We start from the raw sequence: 25355 nt of genomic DNA, 5'->3' as shown, positions 1-25355 counted from the left end.
TAATAAGGTATAATATCTTAACGCCTCTATCTGATACGAAAAGGTAGGGGACCCACTGGTTAGGTGAATCCCATTCAATTAGGTACTATAACGTTGCGCACTACTGCATTATAGTACCCTCCCCCTAGCAGCACGCATCACTATCTAATTTATCCTACGGATCCTTCATTGTATTCTGTCGGCGCTTAGGGTACCCCGAGTACAAATGAAAGTCACGATATCAGCCTATCTCTATTATTGAATACTAAACTGAAGAGAGAGAAAGAGTTATATGTACAGTTCCCGTTCCTCTGTTACAAGGGGAACGGCGCATAAATGTGATTCGGATCTGGGACAGCCTATCCCAGGATGTCCCTGCCTCACAAAGGTGTTGAAATAAGTATAAGTGAAGATATGTTTTACGTGTAAACTGTGGAATTGGTGGCCTACGGTCACGTGGGATACGGGCAAGATACTTAAGTGCCTTTGTGCGGCTTGGGACCCCCCGCCTGTACTGTCCTTCTTCACCTTCGTATGTAGCCGGAATGCCAGTACTAGTGCGATCCCACATAAATAAACTTAATTGACTACCCCGCCAAGTGGTGAGTCCTGCTAAGTGGTGGGTCGACGCACTTTAATAGGTCAGATAACGTACGACCCCATCTTCCTGGCCACCCACCGTTCTGGCCACATATTACAATCCAATTGAAGGTATTCGAAACAGTGTATTCAACGTACTATTATAGCTATTCAGATACAACCAGCTCTAATATAAAGCTGTGCTCCAGGGCTTCCTGAGGTATAGATCTGATAGATTCTGACGCCTTAGCTGGGTCCAGTATTACCTGATTCCGACGTTGTACCTGGTCTCGTTGCCGTTCTACTTCAAGGGCTTGATCCATCGCTTCCTTAATCTGTACAATGTTACCAAATCGTTCATGAGGCCCTAATCGTACCTTCTTACGTGGTTTGGGGCGTAACGAAGTTATAGGGTAGAGCGTGGAACGCCCCATCGGAGGGAAGCCTGGCGCTGGGATATCCCTTGATTGATATCGTTGAGAGCGCCTTGAATCGAATTTTCCGAATATCGAGGCATTGCATAATAATAGCCAATACCGACGATAATCTGTTGTGCCGAAGGTTGTTGTAGTTGGCAGATTAGGTGGCCAGAAAGGTGGGGTCATACGTTAGATGGCAACTGTTACAGGTGACAGGAGGAGTAGCAGTACTCGGCTGCTTGTTAGCCAATTATCATGACCGGAAGGCCCTCCGCCACCCGTTCTTGTCCATTGGGTGAAAATACTATCCAACGAGTTCACAGTTGCACTGCAAGGAGTAGCAACCATGTCTCAGCAGCCAATCGGATACGCCGAAATGTGTGAAGACCTTGGTTCATTGTTGCAGCACGTGATGCTCATTATCTGCAGTAGTCGATTCACCGCAGAAGAAAAACATCAAAGATATTCGCTACTGTTTCTTGATGAAATGCCTGGAAAGTCTGATGTGCTTGCACGTTTTCGATCGAAGATGCGTGTAAATAAGCATTGCGCGACATCGCCCAGCAGCCTTCGGGTAAATAACCTACTTGAAACTTGGGGCAAACGTACTGAACAACACGATCAAGCAAGCCAACCCGAGACCGGGGATCCGGGAACTACTCGTAAGAACGGAACATTCTGGACCTCATCCGGATGCTCTAGCATGCTCTCGTCCTCTCTCATGTACATCTTCGATGAAGGTAGAGACAGAATCTGCCCGCACGGTCAGCCTGCAAGCTGCCACCTTGTAGGTGATGTATGTAGCTATATGCCAAGCAAGCCGTCCAGAACTTCCGGCACCATATCCGGACTGTTAGGCGTTTTTTTCGGCAAGACCCCACGGTTTAAAAAAAAAGATCTTTGAGCCTCCCGCTTGCCAGCTTGCCTGACGAGCAGCCGCTACTGATTTCGGTCTGAGCCATTCAAGCACGTTTTCCCAAGCTTGTTTTCAAGTCGCAAATCCTTTTTTCAAACGGGACAGCGGCCCCACAACTACCCACGCATCCACGCACCCACGCGCTATGATTGTCCGTCCGTTTCGCGGTTCGCAGGTTTGTCGGCGTTCAAACTTCATATGCAGGTTTTATACGCAAGCGCATATCATGCCTATCTCGTCCACACCTACGGTTGTATTCCTGCCCCCCATTACATCATGCATTTTTGGTCTGGACAATATTGGTCGATTTTTTCTTTGCCAGCTCTCGATCGACCCTCACTCACTGTAACACATTGGTAACATCCTAAGGGCAGCTTGTATTATCTGGTCCGACAACATTGTCTATCATGTCCGGACCTATCTCCGCCACCGGCGACTTCTACAATAACTATTATACCGCTCCACAACAACCCGGTCTTGTCACCCAGAACTTCAATGCCCATTCAGTCCCCATGACAATGAAAATGGATATCGCTTTCGCCCAAAATACTCTCTTTCAGTGCCCTTCACCAGCATCGTTGCTCCCGGACATGGATGCGACGGTGAAGCCAGAGGACATGACCCAACCGTCCGAGGATATCCCACCGTATATCGTAAGTGGCACGAGACGCCCGAAATCGGCCAATCGATTAACACACTAAACAGACACCACCATCCGACGGGAACTCGAGTCCCGATAGATTTACAGAATCTCCCAACATTCATACCCGGGCACTGGCAGTGACTTCCAAGAAGAGGCGGACCAGCTGGGCAAGCCCCATAGATCCACCGCCGCCAGCTGCGCCTGGGAGCACGTCTCGAGAAAAGAACCGCATCGCAGCCACCAAGTGTCGTCAGAAGAAGAAGAAGGAGGAGCGCAAACTGGAGGAGAAGAGGAGGTTCTTAGAGGCCCAGAACGTCATGCTTTCCAACTCGGCCGCCGCCCTTCGATACGAAGTCTTGCAACTCAAGCACGAAGTTCTTAAACATGGTACCTGTGGTTTCCCCCCAATCGAGACATACATCGAGTCGTCGGCTGCCCACTTCAGTCGATAATACCTCGGGAATTCAACTCTTCGCACGCTATGTGATTTTAGGGATTCAATACGTACATGAGGAGTAATGGGTAGATGGGTTCGATATCCAATGGCCCTCTACAATGAGACTCTCGGGTCTCTCGGCGTTCCGGTGCTGTGTTTTTTTTTCCACTCATTTCAGTTGGTCGACCGATAGATGCAAGAAGAGATGGTGTGGCCAATGCCAGCTCTGCGTGGTGTTGACGGACTCAGTTAGGTGGATTGTCAGACCTTATAACTACCAAAAATACCTCATTCTAACGAGTGGGTCCCTCGTCTTTTGACGGTCAATTTGGTCCAACAACAGTCAGGGGTTAGGAATTTCAGGTAAGGGTTAGAAATAAGTGGGTCTGCTTATTTCAGAGGTTGGAATTTTCTGCCCCGTTGTCAGGGTACGGCTAGGCCGAAGGCAATAGTACAGAGTGATGGGGAGTAACGGGCGTCCCTCCTACGTAGCACCGGGTGGTCACTGGCGGTCTCAGGTAGGGGTGCCCACGATGATGCATTGATCTCTACTCCTTCCCTATCCTACTTCGAGATGGTCCTTATATAGATAGCTAGGCCGCCGCTTGGACCCGGCATAACAGCAGGGTCGGCGATGCCAAGGATCTTGACTCTCGTCATCCCAAAGCTTCACATAGATTGTAATCATGATTCGGGAGTCTTTTGTCCGAAACACCGCTCCGGCGGCCCGCCGGTGTCCTGCGTTCAGTGTCCTGACACCCACTGGTGCCTATGGCATTCTGTTCTCTGACACAGGCAGGAAATGCTCGTCGACTCATGTTACGTTGGCGCCAAGATAAGATTGTAGTTTGTATTGAAACTCCTTAATACATGTATAAGGTAATTGTTCAAATGGGTAGCTCACTAATCGAATAGAGTCATCTGATACAAACTCTATTTACTTGCGTGTGTACTATAAGGAAAGGTCATGTCATGGCCAAGGCCCAAGCCCAACGTAAAACTGACAAGCTGAAACGGGCAAGACAAGATTGACTGGGCAAGGTTGCCGCGACAATCAGACAGGCTCGTTATGTTTCAGCCATTCAGAAAGGGGACGAATAATTGTAAATTGTCCCAACAGAATATAGTTTGCCATGATGTGAATCTGGAATCCGCACGAAGAAGTGGCATTTTGGGGTTGAAGATGGCAACATGATTATATCGAGAACATAACACGGTGTTCAGTATTAGGGGAATCTTGGTTGTCTGTGATTCACCAACCCGGTAGAGGCCGTCTTAAACCGGCGCTTGAAGTCGTCGAAGCCGTAGAACAGTCGAAAGATGAAGAAACAGTGCTTGTATAGAGATGCCAACTGGGAAGGCCTAGAACCCTTTACTATTTTCAATTATCCTTTCATATGACGAGGTATTGATCATGTTTTCTACAATTGACTGCACCCGTGAGGATCTGAAATCCTCACGATGGTAGACCTGTCTGTCTGATGAACAAAGGTATCGTAACCTAACCTAGGCGCCGTTTTTCTTAGTCAGGACTGGCTGTCTGACTTTAATGCAGACTACATTAGCCTTACAAATTATTGAATATAGCCTGAAAATAATTTTAATACAAACGTTACATACTATGACTGCAACGGTTCTTGGACCCGTGTACTTCTTTGCATAGTAGAGGCGGATCACTGTGCTGTTGGAGATGTGCTGAGCCGCCAGCAAGTCGCCGAGGAGCTTTAAATTACTGTAGCGCCAGGAAACAACAGTAAGATAACTGCCGTTGCTTTTAACCCCCAAGTCGGGAGGTGGCCACTCGTGAATATCAATCTTGAGACTAACTATCCATTGTTCCTCCGAGTGAGCGCTTATGGTAATTCTCAGCACATTTCTGCACCCAGCGCTTCTTAACCTCAACGATAGGCTGTTGGTTGGTTGTGCCGTTCCAATGATGCTTCAGATATTGATACTGCTGCCTTTTGCAGCTAGCTCATGGCATCTCTCCGCACGACTTTGCGCAACCTCCATGATAATTCGACGATGAAGAGCGTCGTGGTGCTCTGAGATATTACAGAAACGGTTGGTCAAGGATTTCTCGAAGCAAAGCCAATGAATGCCGAGGAGTACTCCACATTGCCATCTGCCAAGGTTATAGTTATAGGACCAAACCTACGCTCTGAATTGGAGGCTGCCATATCAGGGTTACCTACACACTAGAGTCTTCATTCTTGAATATCTAACAGTGGTTGATACATAAAAAGTATCAACAGTCGGACCTCAAGATCCTTCTGACCGTCGATATAAGCTTCAACTTTTCTCCCTTCCATATAAGCAATACAGCAAGCAGTTATTCATTCCTTCATTCCTTAACAGCTACTTGCTCTCTCGTGCAGGGGCAGTTCTCAATATTCCGTAGCCGCATAATCTGTGGCAGGGTCTTTAGGGTGAAATAGTTAAGTATGCCCTGTGGGAAACAAGTTGAATGGTCTGCCAGGAGGCGATAGAGCCTCGTGACCGAGTTGTCACATGCAATGCAGAGATCCATGATAGTCAGCCGCATTATGAATAGATTAACCAGGTTCTTCTCGTAAATTTTACTAGCCAAAATTTGGTAGCTATCGATTGGAGTGGAGAATTGTTCGCAAGTGCGGTTGTTGTTGTTGCTTTGGGATTAATGGTCAAGTTCTTAATCGACCCTATGCTCAAACTCAATAAGATGAAATTGGGACGGGAAGCTGTTTTTAGGCAGGTTTCAAGGAGCTTTTCTAGGAAATCCGAGGCTAATTTCCCTTACAGCTTTTGTTTGTCGCGTTTCTATGTCTCGTTGGGACATCCACGCTAGGGGAGTTTTCAGGTTGTTCGTCACTAGGGAGGTATTCGTATGGCAGTGAAGACTTTTTTTTTCTTTTTTTTTCCCCATATGTTGAAGCTTGATACTCCCTGACTATTTTCTTTGGAGAGATTCGAAGTCTTGTCGAGATCGAGTGATTCTTATAGTGGCTTCCACGATATATGGGAGCGACTTGAAGTTGGTGCTAAAAGTATCGCTGAGTTTGCACTATCTTCGATTGACTTTTGGTAGCATGCAATATAGTAGACCGTGAGTAAGATCCAATAGCCTGGGTTTTTCGAGCATTGGGCTCATGAGGAATGCCACGATCTCTTTGAAACCCGGACTTTGGCCTTCGCGATCTCGATCGAGGATGAGTTGAACGCGATACTGAGGAAGAGCCGACCAGCAGACCTGTGCCAAGGGAGCTTGGCATCATGCCAAATGACCTCATCATGGCTATTTTTCTGGCCTCGAGAGTCATCGCCTCGTTGGCCTAACCTAGGGACAGAGATGGTGACCTGCACGGCAAGTCGTCGTTCGACAGTGCCATTTTCCTCGTCCTGCTCTTTGCCTCCTTCTTGGATTTCGGTCTACAACTCGAATGTGTCTCATTTTCCAACTGGACAAAAAATTTGACCAAGGCTTCCCGGAAGGGTCGGTCCCTGCAACGCTCGATATCAAGATCTACGCGCGAAGTTGGGAATTTGCACGCAATGACCTGTGAGTTCTCTGCTGGAAGCTCGAAAAGCTTGAAGCGAGCGATATCGCCTTGGTGAGTGATCACGAACCCAAAGTTCTGGCTTCTCATTCGTCCGAAGAGAGAATTTTCGGAATTTTCGTTCCAACTGTCATTGTCCGCGCGTCACTGTGCAAATGGTCCTGCAGGATACCTAGGTAGCTGCGGGAACCCTCGAGTTGGCGGTTTAAGTGCCGCTGGAAGATGATGTATTTGACATTGCAATCTTTTCATCCTCCAGTCGAGACAAGGAAAAGACTCCCCGTGTCACATCTCAGCGGGACCAGTTATGGTCGCTGCAAGAGCTCCATTTTCAACATAATCACCACATTAAATGTTCTAGACAAGTGAAATGTTTCCATATACACCTGACGGGGAAGAATGGTCAAAACTTTCCAGGTGTTCAAGTCATAGACACGTGTGATAGTGAGCATCGAGCCTTCAACGCGTCAAGGTCATACATTTACTTTCTGATTATCAGTCCTATACATGGCCTTGTTTGAGAGGCCCCAGTGGTCATCCAGCTGAATTGTGCTTTGAACTGAGGTTCTGTGCTCACAGCAGATCTTGTACAAGCCTTTAACCGCGTTACGACTAGGGTAGCCTATAAATAAAATAAGCACGTCACTGTTGTTTTGCAATGTTACGACCTTCATTGTTAAGGCTTTCTCCATGTTGAAATATTGATCCAGAGGTCATCCACAGCTTAGGTGGAGGCAGAAAGGCAGGCTACGCTGCCATCAAAATCAATACAGCGGATCAGAAAAGCCCCATTAACCGTTTGCATGCCATGCCAGCAAATGCTCAAAAACGGACACATTCAAGTTTGGAATAACGCACTTGCAGCAATAGCCTCGACGGCTTACGAGTATATATAGAAGGTTGCGAGGCATGACGTAATATTGCTGTTTGCTCAACAACTCTCTGGAGTACAGTCCAGCCGCCGACAAGAAGTCCCATTGTGCGGATTCTGCTATTGCTGCATATACTCGTGACCAACCGCCGTTTTGAGGCTTGAGGAGTAGCCCTTGCTGACTCCGCATTCCTGGGAAGTCTCGGCCGAGAGCCTTGGAATCTTTGAGCTTACTAGCACGCAGACTTGTCGTGGAGGGGTTGGATACCCTGGGTCAGTCAACCTTGCTAATGCAGTGCAACCTACCTTGCTCTATTTTTCTTTGCTTCCACACAACTCAGTATCCGTTTTGGCGATTTTAATGCCTCTTGCACTGGATGCGGCCTTGCTTCGGACTTTTGGGGAACGGTTTGGGGAACGACTTGGGGAATGTTGCGCGGAGGCATGACGGCATCCCAAGACTCACTCGACCAAGACGACAACTTCTCACGCCTGTCTGCACAACAAAGTTCCCTAACCAAAATCGTCAAGTAAACCATGAACATCAGCTGTTGTTCCTTCTTAACAGATTGACCCATTAATTATCGGCGGACACCCATCGGTCTCACCACTTCATTGATCGAGCGTCGTACGAGCGGGGCCACGAGACTCGGAGCGGGGAATTGGTAAATAGCCTGGCCTTCAACTTTCACACCAGCTGCGACCATCTGTCTTCTTGCTTTCCTCCACAACTTTCAAAACTACCGATTCACGATGTCAGGACCAGTGCCGCAAGTCACCGCGTTGGGGGACATCTACACAGAGCACTCGCTGCTCGAGCAAGGCGCGCGATGGAACAAGCTGTTGGAGAAGTTCCAGAGCATCTACGGCGGCCCCGCGCAGTTCGTTTCGCGGTCTCCTGGTCGCGTGAACATCATCGGCGAGCATATTGATTACTCTCTGTACTCGGTGCTGCCGATGGGCATAACCCCCGATGTCATTATCGCAGTTTCGACCAATCTTGAGTCCTCCAAGGAAGGCACGTACAAGTTAAAGCTCGCAAACGTGGACGAGGAGCGGTTCCCCACCCGCGAGTTGGATATCGCTTACGGGGAAGTCAACATTGATGCGACACAGCATGAGTGGACCAACTACTTCAAGGCTGGCTTGAGGGGAGCTCTGCAGTTGCTGGAGAGGAAATACGGCGCGGGTTTCAAACCCAAGAGCATGCAAGTGCTCTTGGACGGAACGGTGCCCGCTGGTGGCGGTCTCAGCTCCAGTGCTGCCTTTGTAAGCGCGGGCGCACTTTCCGTGATGATCGCAAATGGCGAGAAGGATGTGGACAAGAAAGACCTGACCGAGGTCGCAATTGTCAGTGAACGAGCTGTTGGTGTCAACTCGGGAGGGTAAGCTACCCCAGGTCCCTTGTACCAAATTACATGCTCACTCCGTCTAGCATGGATCAGTCCGCCTCGGTTTTCTCCGAACGAGGCTCGGCTTTGTTCGTCTCTTTCGCACCAACACTTTCGGCCCGTCCAGTCTTCTTCCCCAAGACGAATCCCGAACTCATCTTTGTGGTTGCACAATCTTTCGTCACTTCCAACAAACAGGTTACTGGACCGATCCATTACAACTTGCGTGTCGTCGAGTGCAGCATGGCAGCTGCCGCCCTTAATGCCAAGCTCTGCCAAGGCACTGAACTTCCCAAGGACTCCGGTCCATTGGGGGTTTCGCTACACGGTTTCCATACTAACTACCTTAAGGACTCGAAAAAGTCAATGCCAGAGCAGCTGACAGAGCTGATCGTGCTGACGAAGTCTACCCTTGCCCAAGAAGAAGGCTACACCTTGGAGGAGGTAGCCTCAGCCGCTGGAACTTCAGTGGACGACATCAAGGCAAGGTTCATGTCCAGCTTTCCTGTACGCGGCGAGAGATTCATGCTACAGCAAAGAGCCTTGCATGTCTTTACCGAGGCCCTTCGCGTCCTTGATTTCTTGACGCTGCTCGAGGACAAGTCGCGTCACTCCGCGTCCGAGGACACCACCGACTACAACAAGAAACTCGGCGACCTGATGAACGCCACCCAAGATTCATGCCGGGACCTCTACGAGTGCAGCTGTCCGGAGATCGATGAGATATGTACGATTGCGCGAGAAGCTGGAGCTTATGGCAGTCGCCTCACCGGTGCTGGCTGGGGTGGCTGCAGCGTACATCTCGTCCCGGCGGACAAGGCGGATGCCGTCAAGAAGGCACTGGTGGAAAAGTACTATTCGAAGCGGAAACTGAGTGAGGCCGATATGGAAGCGGCTATTGTTGTCAGTCGGCCCATGAATGGGAGTGCGGTATTGAAGCTGGAGGAAGGGAAGTTTCCATAGGCAGTGGTTGTGTAGGGCCCCCGTAAAGCAAGAACTCAAGGCTTGAATATCTTTAAAAATGCCACGCTCTAAGGCGCGTGATTGTCTGTCTTGATTGTCTGTCTTGATTGTCTGTATGTAGGGCCTGTGTACTATTCCTTGAGTCTGCTCACTCAAGCCAACGTTCGCGGCCTGAACCCAGTGTCCAGTTGGGGACGTATGATTGTCACCAAGTTTCCTGCCTATCAGGGCTATGTAGTATAATATTGAGCGCACTTTCTGGAATGGGGATGGCTGTATGGCGATTATAAAGTTGCTTCGAGTAATACGTCAAGCGGTCCCGGCGGGTCCCTAAATACATATCCCGTGTCTGTCAATCTTGCTCCCCACCAGACTTGAGGCCACACTGGCTCATACACACTACTAAGTAGAGTTATCGATCCATTCCCTGTGGGACCAACGGTTATTTTGCTTTGGTTACATCTGCCTGGGAGGCATAACATAACTCTAAACCGCCAGTGTCTAATTTGCATACCAACAGCTGCTTCCTTGTTCTGTAGATCGTGCAGATCGTGCAAAGATCTCGGTTTAATAAGGGATCTCGGCAATGTAGCGATAATAAATAATATTAAATACGCCGTAGGTGTTAACCCTCGGTACCTCTACAAGTACTCCCTTAAGGGGCTATAGATGATATAGCGGGCCCTTAAGCCGCGTCGGGCGGTTATACAGGTAAACTTGTAGCCAAATGACTACTAAACCTCCTGTCCCTCCCTAAGGATGTGCTACAACCCCTGCCTGAACTACCGATAAGTGTGGTAATGTGGCACTTAAATTCGTCCTCAGGGGTGGGATGCTGCTGATGTGCAGAAGATGCTCGACTATTTTTTTTGTCGCGACAAGTCGTAGTATCTGCTAATTGGGGTTCTCGTCGAGCGTATACATCTCAACCATACGCTCAAGTGGATAGACCGTAACGTGGTCTAGACGCTCGCAAGAATCGCGGCGAGAGGGCGTGCTGCGCGCCTTCTATCGTGAGGGGACGGGTTCGCCGACGAGCGTTATCGGAAAGGCGAGGTCCGATAAGGGGTCGGATTAACGATTCGAATTCTGGACCGGCTGTCGAGTTATATTCCGCCGACGTAGTGCTTGACGGTCGACTGGCTAGGATGCTCGTAATCCTAAACTGCACCAATCTCCCTATTATCGCTAGGTAGGCGAAGTCAACAAGGTGGGCAGCGCGCCGTAAGGGTTGACTAAACCCCCTTGTGTGTCAGCTGCGGGATTCGAACCCGCGACTCGTCACCGACCCAAGTGGGCGAGGCTCAAATCGGGACTTATCTACCAGCGAAGTGACCAACTACACCAGCCGACGGCGATAATAATGCGATACGAGCAATTCGTTTGTTTAGTCTCGAAGTCTAGGTTTTTTTATGCTTTCGTACGTTCGATGGACTTAAAAACAGTATACAGCGCTATCTAATTGAATACAGCTCTAATGCCAAGTTGTCTCCACGAGATCGATTGAGCAGCGACAAGATTAGAACCACCGCAGCTCAAATGGCGTGTTTGTGATGCATCTTACACTTGTCAATGTACGAGCCCTAGTCAAGGCAGAAATACACCACGGTGGCAACCGGTGATGGTTTGATTTGGTCATACGGAGGGTTAGGTAAGCATTCCCGCAAATTCCATTAGTTATTCGTTGACTTTATCGTCGGACACTTAAGCCGATCAATCTTGACCAGTCTTGACTACCGGACGACCTTCGCGACTGCATAAATGTGTCCTGAAGTACGAAGTTTAGATATCCAGCGTGAATTCTATCGACAATGGATGTGTTGCATCACAAAAGTTCGTGTAGAGATTTGCTTGGCATAAGAGGAATGTGTAGGTAGAATGAATATAGACCCTCAGGATAGAGTTGACGTTATACACTATACTACTTCCGCTGCATTGGAGTATTCATCGCCTAAACATATAGGCTTCTAAAGTTGGCTTGACCCCTTAGGGAGCCATGCAATTTCGGTATGTTGAACTCGTTCAACTTAACAACAACATTATCAATTTCTACGTTAATTTCATCGTCAGATGTTTTGTCTTTTGTTGAATGGATTAGGAAGACTAGATCAAGAAAGCGATCAAGTCTATTCGCGCTAGGAAAGCCCCTAGGATACGTATAGTAGCCGAGCTTTTTAGGGTCCTTAGAACAATACGCTGTCACGGACGAAAATACCTATAATATAGATACGAAGGAAATTAGTAAAGGGATCGGTAATAACACTAAACTTATTAGCTCTCTAGAGGATAGTTGGTCCTTTACTATTTAGCCTAGAAATTATGTAACAGGGATACTACCCGTCTCAAGGATAATAGCAGATAGTGCAAAGAGCTACTAATGGTGTGCTAATAAAACGGGTGTGTATATTATAAGACTGATTCTTCAGGAATCTAAATTAGCTGAGAGCGTCCGAGATCTCCTCTTTAGCTAGGGCGTACCCAGAGTTCTATCGGATCGGGGGTAAAACCCCGCCATCCCTCCCCCGACACAGCTTACTAGCTGATACCGACCCGCTATGACGGCTCTTTCTTACAAATTAACGGTCACTCCCTACCGTCTTTCGTCATATTCGAGGACAAGAGGATTCTACGTCTTAGATAGACGAGAGAATTAACTTTAGGACTATTATCCAGGTTCACCTAAGTAGCTAGATGGATCGACATATTACCTTGACCTAACTACGCTTATTTTAATATTTATACACATTAGTAGCAAAATGGTCAATACCGCCTTATTAATCTGGATAGTTTCATGAGCTACATATTCCTTAAGTGTATTGTAGTGGGGCCAGACCGGACATCAGGGAAATAGGTTACGGAGCGGGGAGGAAGTTTATTTTTCTCTTCTTTAAGAAGCACAGAGGCAGAGTAGGACACCATTCCTTCACCTTTGTTATCTATCTAACTACTTATCATCTCATTCAATTATTATCTTCACTTTGGTTTTCTATTTTAGTCAGTTAGTTCTTCAATTATTCGGTTCATCTCTATGTGCATTCAGACACTACTCTCGAGACCCTATTATTCAGCTAGAATCTCAGCCTTGACAATCACAGGAGCTGTCAACCTGTCCTGATCAGACTAATCCAGTGCCAGTGAGAACTTCAATTTGTTTCCCAGAGCCAGACGTCCTATTCTGTGAATTGTCCCGTCGCTAGTCGCAGAGGCACATCCGACCAACTTACGCACTAGACTTGCAAGAGCAAAGCTCTTGCAACCAGTACCACGATCTTCGTCTGATAAGACCAACAGATAGGATCTGACGGTACTGGAGCCGTCTGTTCAGTGTGTTAGGTGGTAGGTATATCCTACTGATGTCAGAGAACAGAATGCCATAGGCACCAGTGGGTGTCAGGACACTGAACGCAGGACACCGGTGGGCCGCCGGAGGGGTGTTTCGGACAAAAGACTCCCGAGTCATGATTACAATCTATGTGAAGCTTTGGGATGACGAGAGTCAAGATCCTTGGCATCGCCGACCCTGCTGTTATGCCGGGTCCAAGCGGCGGCCTAGCTATCTATATAAGGACCATCTCGAAGTAGGATAGGGAAGGAGTTGTCAGAGCCACAAGTGTCATCCGAGGCGGGCCGGCTTCCACCAGGTAGGAAGCCGTTTGTGGCGGCTAGAGAGCCGCTTGTGGCGAATGAGAGCCGTTGAAGCCGTTTGCAACGGATAGGGAATCGCTTGGTTGCAGATAAGGAGCCGCTGTCCAAGATATTGGCCGAAGTCGGAGGAACACAGACATACGGAAGCAAACATCCAGAATCCAAGAGAGAACCTCGGCTGGCTATAAGTAAGGAGTCGAGACGGAGGAAGATAGAGAGGGCAGAGATCAATGCATCACCGTGGGCACCCCTACCTGAGACCGCCAGTGACCACCCGGTGCTACGTAGGAGGGACGCCCGTTACTCCCCATCACTCTGTACTATTGCCTTCGGCCTAGCCGTACCCTGACAACTGACCGCCTGACCCCGTTTCAGTATCGAACAATACGAGGTAAATCAGATTATTCCTCTCTATTTACCCGTATATTCTACCTACGAGCTTCAACTCCTTATAATGATAACTTCGGTCCTCTTTAAAGGCCGTCTATTAAAGGCGTACAAGTCCTTAATCACTACACGGCCTATCTTTAGTGCTGTACGAGTCGATAACTAGTAGTTTTTATTGTCTTAGTAACAAGCTAGATCTACTATCTACCGTAATATCCTAGGCGCTTAGAGAGGGGCTAGCTTATCCCTACTAGATCCGTCGAGGATCCGTCGAGGATCCTCGCCAAGTATTAGCTAAAGCCGCCTCTATTTACAAGCCTTACCGACGAAAATGGTATACATATTAATATTTTAGTTAGTAGGGATATAGCTTAGCAAATTGAGAAAAGTACTTATTACTATTTGTGACAGCCCATAGCGCAAGGTTTCTTTTATTGAAGACACTTGTCTCACAGCTGGAAAACATCCGCGTTAATGAATCGACAGCAGAGCAGCGCAAGGCCCCCGCCTAACATATTGATCAAAACTGCATATTACGGAAGATGTAAGCGCGGCAGCGGAGTCTAACTTTGGATTATTGCCCAGATAACCTACACCAATGGTTTAGTTATAAGGCTGTCTCGCGTGGGGCCAAGAGGATCCTAGTGGGATTCTAGACAAAATATGTAGTTGGACTCGCCATCGAACCAATGACATCTTAGTTTAAATATTATTATTATTATTATTAAATACGCCGTAGGCTCGAAGCCCCCGGTACCTCTGCTAGTACTCCCGTATGTCAAACCGTGCCCTAATGGCTGGACTAAATAGTTTAAATATATCAGCTTTCTCGGCGGCATAAAGGCTGAGCGTCAATTCTGCGCCCTAGAATATGTCGGGAAATTGGGTACTGCATGATCAGGGAGGGCGGAACTACTGTGCCGTAATGTCGATCTGTCTCGCTGTTCATTCAAGACTGTCGCTCCTCGAGCGCTATCTTGACAGAAGATTTGGCGTCCTCAATTTTTGATCACAAGTTTGTAAGACAGCCTTTTGTCATCATAGACATCGCACTTGCACCAGATGGCGGCAAACATTCAAGATGACGCGTGTGATGTCAATAAGTATTCCTTCCCACCTAATTCGATTCAGGAGCCGCATCCACAGCCATGGTTAGAGGTACCTGGACCGCGAGACGAGCAAGGAACCCCTGGCTTACAACCCGTGCCTCATGAACCAAAATATTCGCGTACGGAAATTCAAGGACTATATGGTGGTCGCCCACAACAGCATCTGCAGCCAGACCACTTGCAGGACCAGCAAGACCAAAATCATTGGGAACAACCAGTCCAGGGAGAGCATGACCACTTGGGACAGCCGGCTTACGAACAATATAGCCAGTGGACAAGGCAGCGGGCAGAGCAGGCACAGTGTTCTCAACCATATCCGTATCATGGAGCACCTTACAACGCGCAATTTCAGGGAAACTTGTTGCCTGAAGTCGTTTCACATTCTGACATACGTTCTATGCAAGCCCTGCAACCGATCACATGGGCTACCGCGTCCCAGATGAACGGCTCTTCGACTGTGGAAAGCGTGGACGTACCTTTCGTGAAGAACGAAAATGTTTCAGCAAAAAGTGAGATGAAAGCTCGCCAAAGGAAGCGGAAGTGGTGGATCATCGCTGGAATAGTGGCAGTCGTCGACTTGGATTTGATGTTCCCGTTGAAGGAGCAAAAGGAGGGCACATATGCCTAACCTGTATGTATTGTAGCTAACTCTGGTCCTCTCTTCGAGGGTCTATGTATGGAAACAAAAGGGTTCTTATATAGTCAATGAATGGTAGACTTGCTGATTAATTCAGACAAGTTGTAGAAGCATATAGATAAGTAGGGAATGTTCTATCCTCGCCACATTTCTCGTAATAGAGGTATGTGGGGATGGTCGCCGTTCTAGGTGGCGATAGTGGCAAGTATAGGACCCACATGGCCCACAGGGCCCATATTGTCCAACTCGTCGTCTGCATCGTTGTGGGTGTTCTGCTGGGAACTAAAATGGCCAAGAAGAACAGCGAATCTGAGCCACAAGTTCCACAACCGACATCAACAAACGACAACTCTACGATACCCAATTAAAGTCAATCAGATCCAACTCCCGGCTGGCCGTCACGGGTTTTCGGGGTAACACCGGGAATTATACCTTTAGGGTATTCTTCCAAGGTCCTGACAACCAGTTACGATTTATTGACAAGATAAGCACAAGCTCCAATTGGTCAAGTCCCGTCATCTTAGATTCGTTGGATTATGGGCCGATGGCGAACGGGTCGATCACTGCTGGGGCATACCTCGCCTTCCAGCCTGTGAGTTGCTTTTCACGATGAATTCCTCTGCATTATCAATCGAGTTCTGACGAGAGCAATACAAAATCGAGTTCTTCTACGTCGACAAGTCATCAACGATCCGCTCTCAACTCTTCGACCCTAATTACCAAGAGGTCCCCCTGAAAGGTGCCCGAGGTAGCATGAACGACTACCCCCTGGTGGTCCCCAATGACACCAACATCGCGAGCTACTTCCCTTACGTCTTGTCCCAAGATGCGGACGACCAGCTTCGATGGACAACGATGCTGGGCCAAAACGGGAGCCATTTGTCTGCTCCGTGGTGGGTAAACGACACCGACCTCAATGCTGTCGGCTCTACAGGCACTGGTATGACCCTGTTGCCGGTGCGTCAACAATACTTACATTCTGGCGGTATAATCTACCGAACTACCAATGGGAAGCTTGCGAGCAAGATCCGGGACAGCGATATGGACGTCAATGCTGACGCTGCGTGGACCAAGGGATCGCTTTCCACAGACATCCCAGAAGACTCGCCCATTGCCGCTTTTACAGTGGGCCGGCCGTACAATAGCGATGACCAGGTTAATACATACATCCTGTATCAGGACGCCTTGGGGACAGTGCAAGTTGTCTGGCAGGACGACGACTCGGGGTGGAAAGGGCCGGAGACTTATGATGCAATCTCTAATGCTGAGAAAGGAACGGACATCACTTGCCTAACGCAGGCAGCTTGGGACGCGCGTAGGGTCACGGTCTCGAAGGAACAGGACATGAATCAATGTTTCTTTCAGGAGAAAGGCACTAGAAGGTTAAAGGAGGTGTGGTTCAATGGCACAGATTGGAATCATGTAGGGTATGTACCATTAGATTAAAAATTTGTTGTAGTTCAGACTGGGTTAAAGAAAGATGAAAGAAGCCAAGGTGCTTGTATGTAATCATCTCTACGCAGCCAAATCGTTGGTTTGATTGGTTGTAAAATTCCACGTACCTACACTCGGGTGTCCAGCCAGTGATAAGCAAATAAAGTTTTGCATACTTCATTCCCTTAAACAACTATGCTATACCACAAGTCCAAAGCAGGGGTTTCAAGCATTATAATCACTCTTGGCCACCACAACGACCCTCACACTTCACAATGCCACCTTCCTACGGAACCACATATTACTAGGATGACCGCTTCTAGCGAGAAGCTGCCTTCGAGTGGCTTCTGCCTGCGGATAGTTTCGACGCTACGGTAAAGCATGCCCTCTCACGACGCCCATCATTACCGTCTCCACGCTTGCCGCAAATAGGCCATGGCCTGTCTGAGGTCTCATTCCAAGATGCGGAAGTATATGCTGCAAGCTAGCTGCCTTCAGGTCTGGGGCATGACGCGACCAGACATGCCATGCAGGTCAGCTGCAGGACAACCTAAGTCGGAACCTCAGCCATGGTCTGGACAGGACCATCCTCGCGGACTCTCCACGATCACATTTCGATAACCGGGCAACCATACGCTATGCATGCGGGAGAGATCGTTGCTCTTCCCCCGCAACCCCGCAGCAATTTATCCAACCAACGCCATGCGTCGCTACCAGTAGCGTAACAACAGGCCCGGAGGATACGCCGAGTAGCAAGTCAACAAGGGATGGCCGGAGACCATACTAACTATATTATCGCATCCACTCTTCTCACTAACATGCCTGCACGGATTTTGTGCTAGTGCTGCCACAGCATCTGCACTCTCTAAGCACCTCTATCACTTATCAGAGATGATGCTGTTCCAGGCAAGTCACTGGAGAAAACGGTTGTGGATGAGATTGCTAATAATGGCAGGTTTTCTTCATGGGTTTGGCAGCCCAACTTGCGACAGCTTTGGTCCAAGATGTTCCAGCACTGAACGGTTAGGATCTTCCCATTTGACCAGGAGCAAGGCGTCTCACTTTCAATAGGACCGGTTCCGTATGTGCCTTCCACCGAAGGCGCAAAAAGGACCCCGTCAGACTTCGTTCATCCAGGCCTCTGGCACTCCCACAAGGACCTCGAGACAATGCGAGATGGCGTCCTTAATGGAATCAATCCGTGGAAATCTGCCCACGACATATTTGCAAACGATAGCTACTCATTGTCGTCTTACACCATGAAAGGGCCCTTCCCCATCATTTCCCGTGGACAAGTCAGCAACTACACGTCTTTCGCATCTGACGCACGTGCTGCCTACCAAAACGCCATCATGTGTACGTTGTATATCGAATCCCAATTCTACTTGAGCTGACCAAACTCCAGGGTACATCACCAAAGACGACGCTCATTACGACAAGAGCACGAGCATCCTCGACGCCTGGGGTACAACCCTGACCAACATCGTCGGCACTGACCGCTCCCTCATGATCGGACTAGATGGCGGCCTCTTCGTCAACGCCGCCGAGATCATGCGCTGGGAAGGCGGCTGGGTCGAGGCGCAGTCCAAATGGCAAGGCGGCGTCGGCTTCAGTGTGCAGCTTTACTGGCTGTTCGCACGCCAGAGCATCATCATCGGTCAAGCCAACTACGGCATCATCTCCATCAAGGCGCTACTCGAGATGGCCGTCTACCTAGAGGACGTGGCGCTCTACAACTACGCGCTGTGGGCGTACAAGAATGATCCCTGCGCCGGGATCGAGTCCACTATCTCGACCAAGACTGGGCAAAATGGGGAGTCCGGACGCGACCAGGCCCATGCGGCGTTGTCGTTGGGCGCGTTGGGGCTGGCGAGTCGGACGGTGGGGAATCAGGGATTTGATTTGTTTTCGTACGGTGACAATTTGTTGCTGAAAGGGGCGGAGTACACGGCTAAGTACAACCTCAACGAAACTGTCCCTTACGATCCGGACTTTCGGAGGTGTGAAGCCGTTTTAGTTGCTGGGCCGTGGAAGGAGATTTCGATCCAGAATAGGGGTATCGGGGTTTATGGAACATTGACGCAACCTATCTGGGATCTGTTATATTACGGGGCAACGGCGCGGGGATTGCAGACTCCTTGGACGGCGAAGGCAAAAGCGGCTTTTGATGCTGCGGGGGGCGAGGTGCGCGTCACTTGGAACGACATGCCGAGCTGGGGTGATCTGCTCTTTGCGACTGGGAAGCCTGGGAATGGTACATTTACTAAAAGGGAAGTTGGTCGGGGGCGGTGACCCCTGTTGCGTCAACTTTACTTGGATACCTTTATCCATGGGGCTCGGTTCGGTGCATACACAATACATGTTGAACTGCAAGCCCATATCTGGTAGCTCTGCAGCCCTAATGATGAAGACTAAATTGGCAAAGTAGCCGGTCGTGGTGCTTCATGCAGCAATGCCTGAATCATCGCCCAAAAACGTTCCACCTCGCCTCTCTCATATTGTCAGCGAGGGCAGAGAATGGAATGCCGACTTTCCGGACACATGTTACCCATAGTGCCGGTAATTTCGAAATCTTACTGGACGACATTCCCTCGCGCGGATCATGCGACATTATGTTGTATTCGATGACTGACTGCCTTCCTCAGATTAGTTGGTGGAGCCTCGGCGTACGGAGTAAGTCTAGGAGTTGACAGCGGCCAACGATACTACGGTGCCGAATTTCTACCCCAAACTGGTAAGTGTCCGCGAGCACCTGAATCAACAACCAGAAACACAAATCAGATCGAATAGGTTGTTTTCGAGTACTTACGCATGGCTCAAATTGCCCAGTTTTCTCAGGTTATGGAACTCTAGTTCCGCATACTTAATAAATGGTAAATCTAACTAGCCCTTGACGGGATAACCCCTCAACAGGCTAATATGACATCGAGAGTTTAATAGAATAAATTATCTTAGTTACTGACACATTTACACGTTGATATTAAACTGGTTACTAGTGGAATACTTACCCAATGCCTTAATATACCCCACTACGCAATTAAAATTACTATAATAGCAGTGGTTTTATTGTATTAACCTTAGAATTCCCAATTCATGTTTTATCTAACTACTAGTAGTGCGGACTTGAGCTAATATAATGTGAGTGTTACTCTATTAAACTAGTTTCGTAATCTTAGAAATAACGTAGGAACTTTTATTCTGACTGCCGTATGTATAATCATTAAAAGATCACTATTAGTTTCTTATACAACTATTAGCTCGTTATAATATAGTTAATTATTAATAGATGATGTGGTGAAGTTCGAAACGATGTATTGTCAAACTAAAAATTTAAAATATAGCGGGAAGTCAATCGTTTGGTTACAAATACTGTAAAATAAGATTTGTATTCAAAGTAGTTAGTGTAGTCGCGTCTCAAAAAGATGTAGTTCGTAAAGGGGTGTACCCGTAGAGGGGTGGTTAGACTAAACTATATGTGGATTTTCATAGAAGCTGGCAACCCTTTAGGTTCCCCTGACATATATTGGGGTATACACTAGCCCAAACCAGAAAGGCCCGACTTCGACACATCTCGTGAAAAGGGTGCTACCACAATAACTGCAAAGAACCAGATGCGCAACACTGCTTATCGATTAATCAGTCATTCAGGGTGACGATGAGCTTCCTACAAGGCTGGGTTCCTTTTCAACCACTTAATTATTGATTTCTGACAAATTCTTGACCAGGTTATATTTTAATTTGCAGCCGTTCGGATTAGACAGGCTCCCCTCATACCCCATACTTCGTTGATCGACAGGGTGTGGGGATGGTTCCTGTTAGGGACTAAGCCCTAAGCAGCCAATGAGTCTTCAACAACACTGGCAGATCAGGGACATAGATTCTTGTTCCTCTCCCCGCATCCATCAGTATCTACAATTCATGCTACATATGTTTCTAGTCTGAGCCTCTGCGCCTTTCCTACCCTTTCCTCCCCTGATGCATCATCAGGATGTCGCCTGCCAAGGAGGCGGCAAGCCCGACACGGATGACAGGAACGCGTCTTCTAATTCGGGTCCCGATGAAACGTCGCGTTCCAAGAGGAGGAGGTTGTCGAAAGAAGACCAACAAGAAAACGAGGGACCGGCGTCAGTGTGCCACTAACACTTTGATTCTTTTTGATTGTTGACACTCCTCGTAGATGTCAAAACTGTCGCAGGAAAAAGTCGGCTTGTTCTAGGACGCAACCTTGCTCGGCTTGTACGAGATACCGTGAGTGGCGTGGCCTGGACAAGTCGTAGAGAATTGCAAGTGGTTGACGTCCCGCAGATGTCGATTGTGTGTACGATGATAGGAGAATGAAGCCGGGTCTTCGCACGGGCGCGATCGAGTCACTCAGCCAAAGAGTGGGTAAGTGACCCTAGACAAATCGCCACGATTCTTTGAACTTGATACGCCTCCTGGTGTATATACATGGTGGGTGTCGAGTGTATGCTAATTGATATCAGTGGCGCTTGAGCAGATGTTCTTGGGACAAGGACTTCTATGGCAGCAAATGTGGCAAACCCAACAAGCGGCGGCAACGAATGGACGGACGGAGGAGCCAAACCCTGTAACGACCATTAACGACGAACTTCAAGGCTCGATTGCGCGACTCAGAGGGTCGCTTGCCGCAACGTCCAACCGAGAATCCGGCCCATCATTTGAATCAGACAACCGACGACACGGAAGGGATCCGCCGAGGTCGCGAGAGACCCGCGACCAAGCTTTCAACATATCGGCCCTTGACGAGACCGTATTGCCTCCAGATGACCTCGTCGATGCTCTGGTCGACATCTACTTCGCAAACGTGCATCCATGGATCCCCATGCTTCACGTACGACAGTTCCGCGAGCGTATGGCAAATCCAACGGAGCGACAAACACTTTCCACCATATTCTACGCCATCATCTCGCTATGCGTGAGATTCTCTGATGATCAGAGGTTGGGAGATGCCGATCAAAAGACCAGGTATGCCAAGAGAAGTCGCCAACTGGTTATTTTGCGAAGCATGGAGTCATTCTCGGTCGAAAACCTCCAAGCTCTTACCATCTGCGCCTTCGACCTAATAGGCGGCGGAAGAGGTCCATCGGCGTGGTCGATAGTTGGCAGCATGACTCGAACAGTGGTACAACTGCAACTGAGTGTTGAAGACGACGACCAAGTGCAGGGGCCAGCCAAGACACTGATAAAACGGATGGCCTTCCTGCCGAAATGCAGGAACTGGTCCGAGACGGAGGAACGAAGACGAGTCTTCTGGAATATCTTCATCATGGACCGGTTCTGCAGCATTGCCACCGGCTGGAACTTCTCCTTAACTAGCGCAGATGTGAAAAGAAGGCTCCCTTGCGAGGGAGCACTGTGGGAAACCGGCCAGCCGCTCGAGATGCCGACCCCCTTTTTCGGAGTCGCTGATGAGTCGTCTCGTGCAAACCCCACGGTTCCAACAATACGGCCCGAGGTCGACGATCAGAGCCTGGGCGGCTTCGCTTTCAGCATCGAAGCAACAGAAAGCTTGAGTTTGGTTACTTCCTTCTTCCTACAACAAGATATCCCGTCCGATCCGCGGCAGGTTCAGGTGTGGTTGATGCGCTTCAAACAACTCGACCTGCGTCTGATCCAGTGGAAAATATTCTTGCCTGGTGAGTCCTGGTCAATTGTGTCCTCTCACTGCCAATCAATGGCTTATGAAGACGAAGACTAAGTTTAATACCCTAGAACGATGGCGGGAAGCGTGCGTGTTGAACTCAGATGGCAACATGGACCCCAACTTGACACTGGCACACATGACCCGTACGTAACTTTGAGAGTCATTCCTTCTCCTTTCTGGTCTACCTCTGGAGAAAAGGTTACCTCTAAAATCTGGCTGAGGCGTTTCCACTCTGGAGTCGTGACTTAGCGTTCCCGAGTCATCGCGTGGATATCCGTAGTTGGTAAATAATAACTCTCATTATTGCAGATAATACGGCAGTTATACTGCTTCACCAAGTCATCGCTTTCCCATTACCCGAATGGCGGGATGCCCGAATCCGCTTGCCTTCGTCCTCGAGTTCTGAAACATGCCTAGCGGCAGCAACGGAGGTCGCCATCATCGCGGACGCATTCCTTCAGAGGTCTTCCTCCTTAACCAACCCTCAGTTCTCCTTCTGCCTATTCATTGCAGGCAGAATGCTGCTAGCGTACAGCAGCTACAAAGGAGAGCCCCTGGCCTCTGCCTTTGACTCACTAGTTAACTCGTTGCTCGAAACATCTCGCCGATGGAATGGCCTGTCCGACATCAGTAACGAGACACCAAACCTGGCCTCGAAATTCGCAAGTCGCCTGGTGGAAGCCCGCCAGCAAGGCCGAAACATCCTCGACATCAGAAAGCCGGTGTACAGTGATGATCAATACCTTGAAAATACCCCAGAGAATAGCCTCGATGCACTGCCAAACTTTGGGCATAATGCCACTGGGACACAGTACATGAGTATATCGACGCCGCCAGAAACCCAGGACGCGTCGCCTGATAGCATATCGATGGCGTTCCCTCCTTTGCCGCTCGCCTTCCAGGGTCAGCCGTCCTTTACGAATCCCTCGACGCCGACTCCGAGTCAGGTTGTACTGCCGAATCATTTGGCGCCAGGTACACAAATTTCCAACATGGGACTTGTACCAGATCCTATGATTGGCGAAGCCGCTGCGAATGGCTATGATAGCATTGATGGTTTCCTAGATAACTCCTTCCCGCCGGACCAGCGCATCAGTGTATTTTCTTACAGGAATGTATAGTGAGCCCCTCAGTTGGAACAAGGTGGAGGGGCTTGATTGGCATGTGCTAGTAAATGCATCTGGACGGGAGGCGTTCGGAGTTAAAAAGGCCTCTATATATGGGGTTTTCATGTGCATAGCCAATCTAGCGCAGTTTTAATTGCATACCAAAATATGGTCTGAAAAACTACGGACAAATAAGATACAAACATGAGAAGTTACGATAGTTCCATATATTATATCCAGCGCTGATCGCTACTGCCAGGGCGAACTGTTCCCGATGCGACTGCTCTGGAAATACTTACCTGGGCCATGAGGTAGTGTCTCCGGGGCGTCAGTCACCCAAACAAGTTTACAGACGCATTCGTAGAATATGGTCTCTCTCCTGGATCTACCGAAATTCTACAAGGTACTACGATATAACAGCACTATGAGTGGCTCGAAGCAGGGGCGGATAGTTGGGGGAAGTTATGTTGCATCGTCGATAGTGTTCGGGCTGCGGAGGAAGGCCGGGAGCAAGCCCGTCGCAACGGACGAGCCCCTGTATGGCACACCTCTTTATATTCTTCATATCACGTGAACAAACATTATTATTATTATTATTAAATACGCCGTAGGCTCGAAGCCCCCGGTACCTCTGCTAGTACTCCCGTATGTCAAACCGTGCCCTAATGGCTGGACTAAATACATACGCTGCGTCGTCGGTTCGCCCTATTGGCGACTGCGTTGCGTCCACTACCATACTACGTTGGTTCTCAACCTACCAACAAAGTCCCCCCTGAGAAGATCGATGCTATCTGGGCCTTGAAGCTGTCCGACCCGTCCCTAGCAGCCACCTTACAATAGTCCCACTAACTACTGGTTCTCCTGTTGCCGTTGCGAGGTCTCTGCGAGAGTATAGTGGCCGTGGTGCGATGGCGGCCCGTAATCGTTCCCTCGGTCCTTCCAACAGCCCGCAAAAGAGGATTACGTGCTCTGCCGTCTCAGGGGCGTCGCCACAGCGGCATAGCGGCGAGTACACGCCAAAAGCCCCTGTCTTGAATAAGAAGGCTGCTAGTCCTATTTTTTCCGTCCTGATCTGGCACAGCGTAGACGCCTCCAGTCGGTTCAGGCCGAAATACCTGCCCCCTTTCGGTATCTGCATCGAAGGGCCCTCCGGTTCCTCAGCGATAGCGCGTCGCTGGCGATCGTGATGTTGTGCTCCGGTGAGCCATCTCTTCCTCCAGTGGCCGAGGAGGGCAGCCGGGACCTCCTTTTCCTCACTCATCCACTCGGAGCCCCGGGCCTCCTTCTCCATAGTGTACCCTGCCGGTCGGAGTAGCTGCGACGCTTGCTTCCTCTTCGCCGGCCTATCCTGCCGGAGTATATGTGACGCTTTAGCGCTCGCGCTGCGAAGCAGATTTCTCTTCCCGCTAAGCCGTAGCCGTTCTTCAAACTTAGCAGCCCGGGCACTAAGATAGAGGTCTAGTGGCGGGATTGCTGCTTCTGCTTCCAGGTGGCGAATCGGCGTCGCTTTGTGGGCGCCACAGACTACCCGGAGGCACTCGTTCTGTATCCCCATCGGGCTCTTAGCTGGCCCTGCCGGTTCCTCACTTATAGTATGCCACGCAATCGCCCCGAAGGCGATCGCGCTACGGATAACCAC

General features: G+C 49.1%; 6 protein-coding genes and 1 non-coding gene across 7 annotated transcripts; 6 read left to right on the top strand and 1 right to left on the bottom strand.

Moving 5' to 3' along the window:
* Positions 1-2082: 2082 nt before the first annotated feature.
* Positions 2083-3341, top strand: BCR38DRAFT_429121 (uncharacterized protein). The gene is made up of 2 exons (XM_040859944.1): positions 2083-2546; positions 2599-3341. Exons 1-2 carry the CDS (start codon positions 2301-2303, stop codon positions 2986-2988), a joined length of 636 nt encoding a protein of 211 aa, XP_040717018.1. The 5' UTR covers positions 2083-2300; the 3' UTR covers positions 2989-3341.
* Positions 3342-8132: 4791 nt separating this feature from the next.
* On the top strand, positions 8133-9733 carry BCR38DRAFT_339550 (ribosomal protein S5 domain 2-type protein; the record flags this gene model as incomplete). The annotated part of the gene is made up of 2 exons (XM_040855708.1): positions 8133-8764; positions 8815-9733. The coding sequence occupies 2 exons, from the start codon at positions 8133-8135 to the stop codon at positions 9731-9733; spliced, it is 1551 nt and encodes a 516-aa protein (XP_040717017.1).
* Positions 9734-10983: 1250 nt separating this feature from the next.
* Positions 10984-11086, bottom strand: BCR38DRAFT_t149. Its single transcript has one exon. It is a non-coding gene; the product is annotated as a tRNA-Thr (tRNA).
* Positions 11087-14515: 3429 nt separating this feature from the next.
* Positions 14516-15529, top strand: BCR38DRAFT_429101 (uncharacterized protein). The gene has a single exon (XM_040859943.1). The coding sequence runs from the start codon at positions 14828-14830 to the stop codon at positions 15500-15502; it is 675 nt and encodes a 224-aa protein (XP_040717016.1). The 5' UTR covers positions 14516-14827; the 3' UTR covers positions 15503-15529.
* Positions 15530-15805: 276 nt separating this feature from the next.
* Positions 15806-17094, top strand: BCR38DRAFT_172269 (uncharacterized protein). The gene has a single exon (XM_040853862.1). It carries the CDS (start codon positions 16265-16267, stop codon positions 16955-16957), a length of 693 nt encoding a protein of 230 aa, XP_040717015.1. The 5' UTR covers positions 15806-16264; the 3' UTR covers positions 16958-17094.
* A 609-nt stretch (positions 17095-17703) lies between these two features.
* BCR38DRAFT_389359 (chondroitin AC/alginate lyase) lies at positions 17704-19313 on the top strand. The gene is made up of 4 exons (XM_040857543.1): positions 17704-17851; positions 17901-17967; positions 18017-18301; positions 18351-19313. The coding sequence occupies exons 1-4, from the start codon at positions 17837-17839 to the stop codon at positions 19235-19237; spliced, it is 1254 nt and encodes a 417-aa protein (XP_040717014.1). The 5' UTR covers positions 17704-17836; the 3' UTR covers positions 19238-19313.
* A 1209-nt stretch (positions 19314-20522) lies between these two features.
* BCR38DRAFT_172230 (fungal-specific transcription factor domain-containing protein) lies at positions 20523-23920 on the top strand. The gene is made up of 6 exons (XM_040853861.1): positions 20523-21069; positions 21123-21193; positions 21251-21331; positions 21430-22602; positions 22679-22753; positions 22920-23920. The coding sequence occupies exons 1-6, from the start codon at positions 20921-20923 to the stop codon at positions 23729-23731; spliced, it is 2361 nt and encodes a 786-aa protein (XP_040717013.1). The 5' UTR covers positions 20523-20920; the 3' UTR covers positions 23732-23920.
* The last annotated feature ends 1435 nt before the right edge of the window (positions 23921-25355 follow it).

This window comes from Pseudomassariella vexata (assembly GCF_002105095.1).
Source record: "Pseudomassariella vexata strain CBS 129021 chromosome Unknown BCR38scaffold_5, whole genome shotgun sequence".
Taxonomy (NCBI): domain Eukaryota; kingdom Fungi; phylum Ascomycota; class Sordariomycetes; order Amphisphaeriales; family Pseudomassariaceae; genus Pseudomassariella; species Pseudomassariella vexata.
This window is presented reverse-complemented; position numbering and strand designations above follow the sequence as displayed.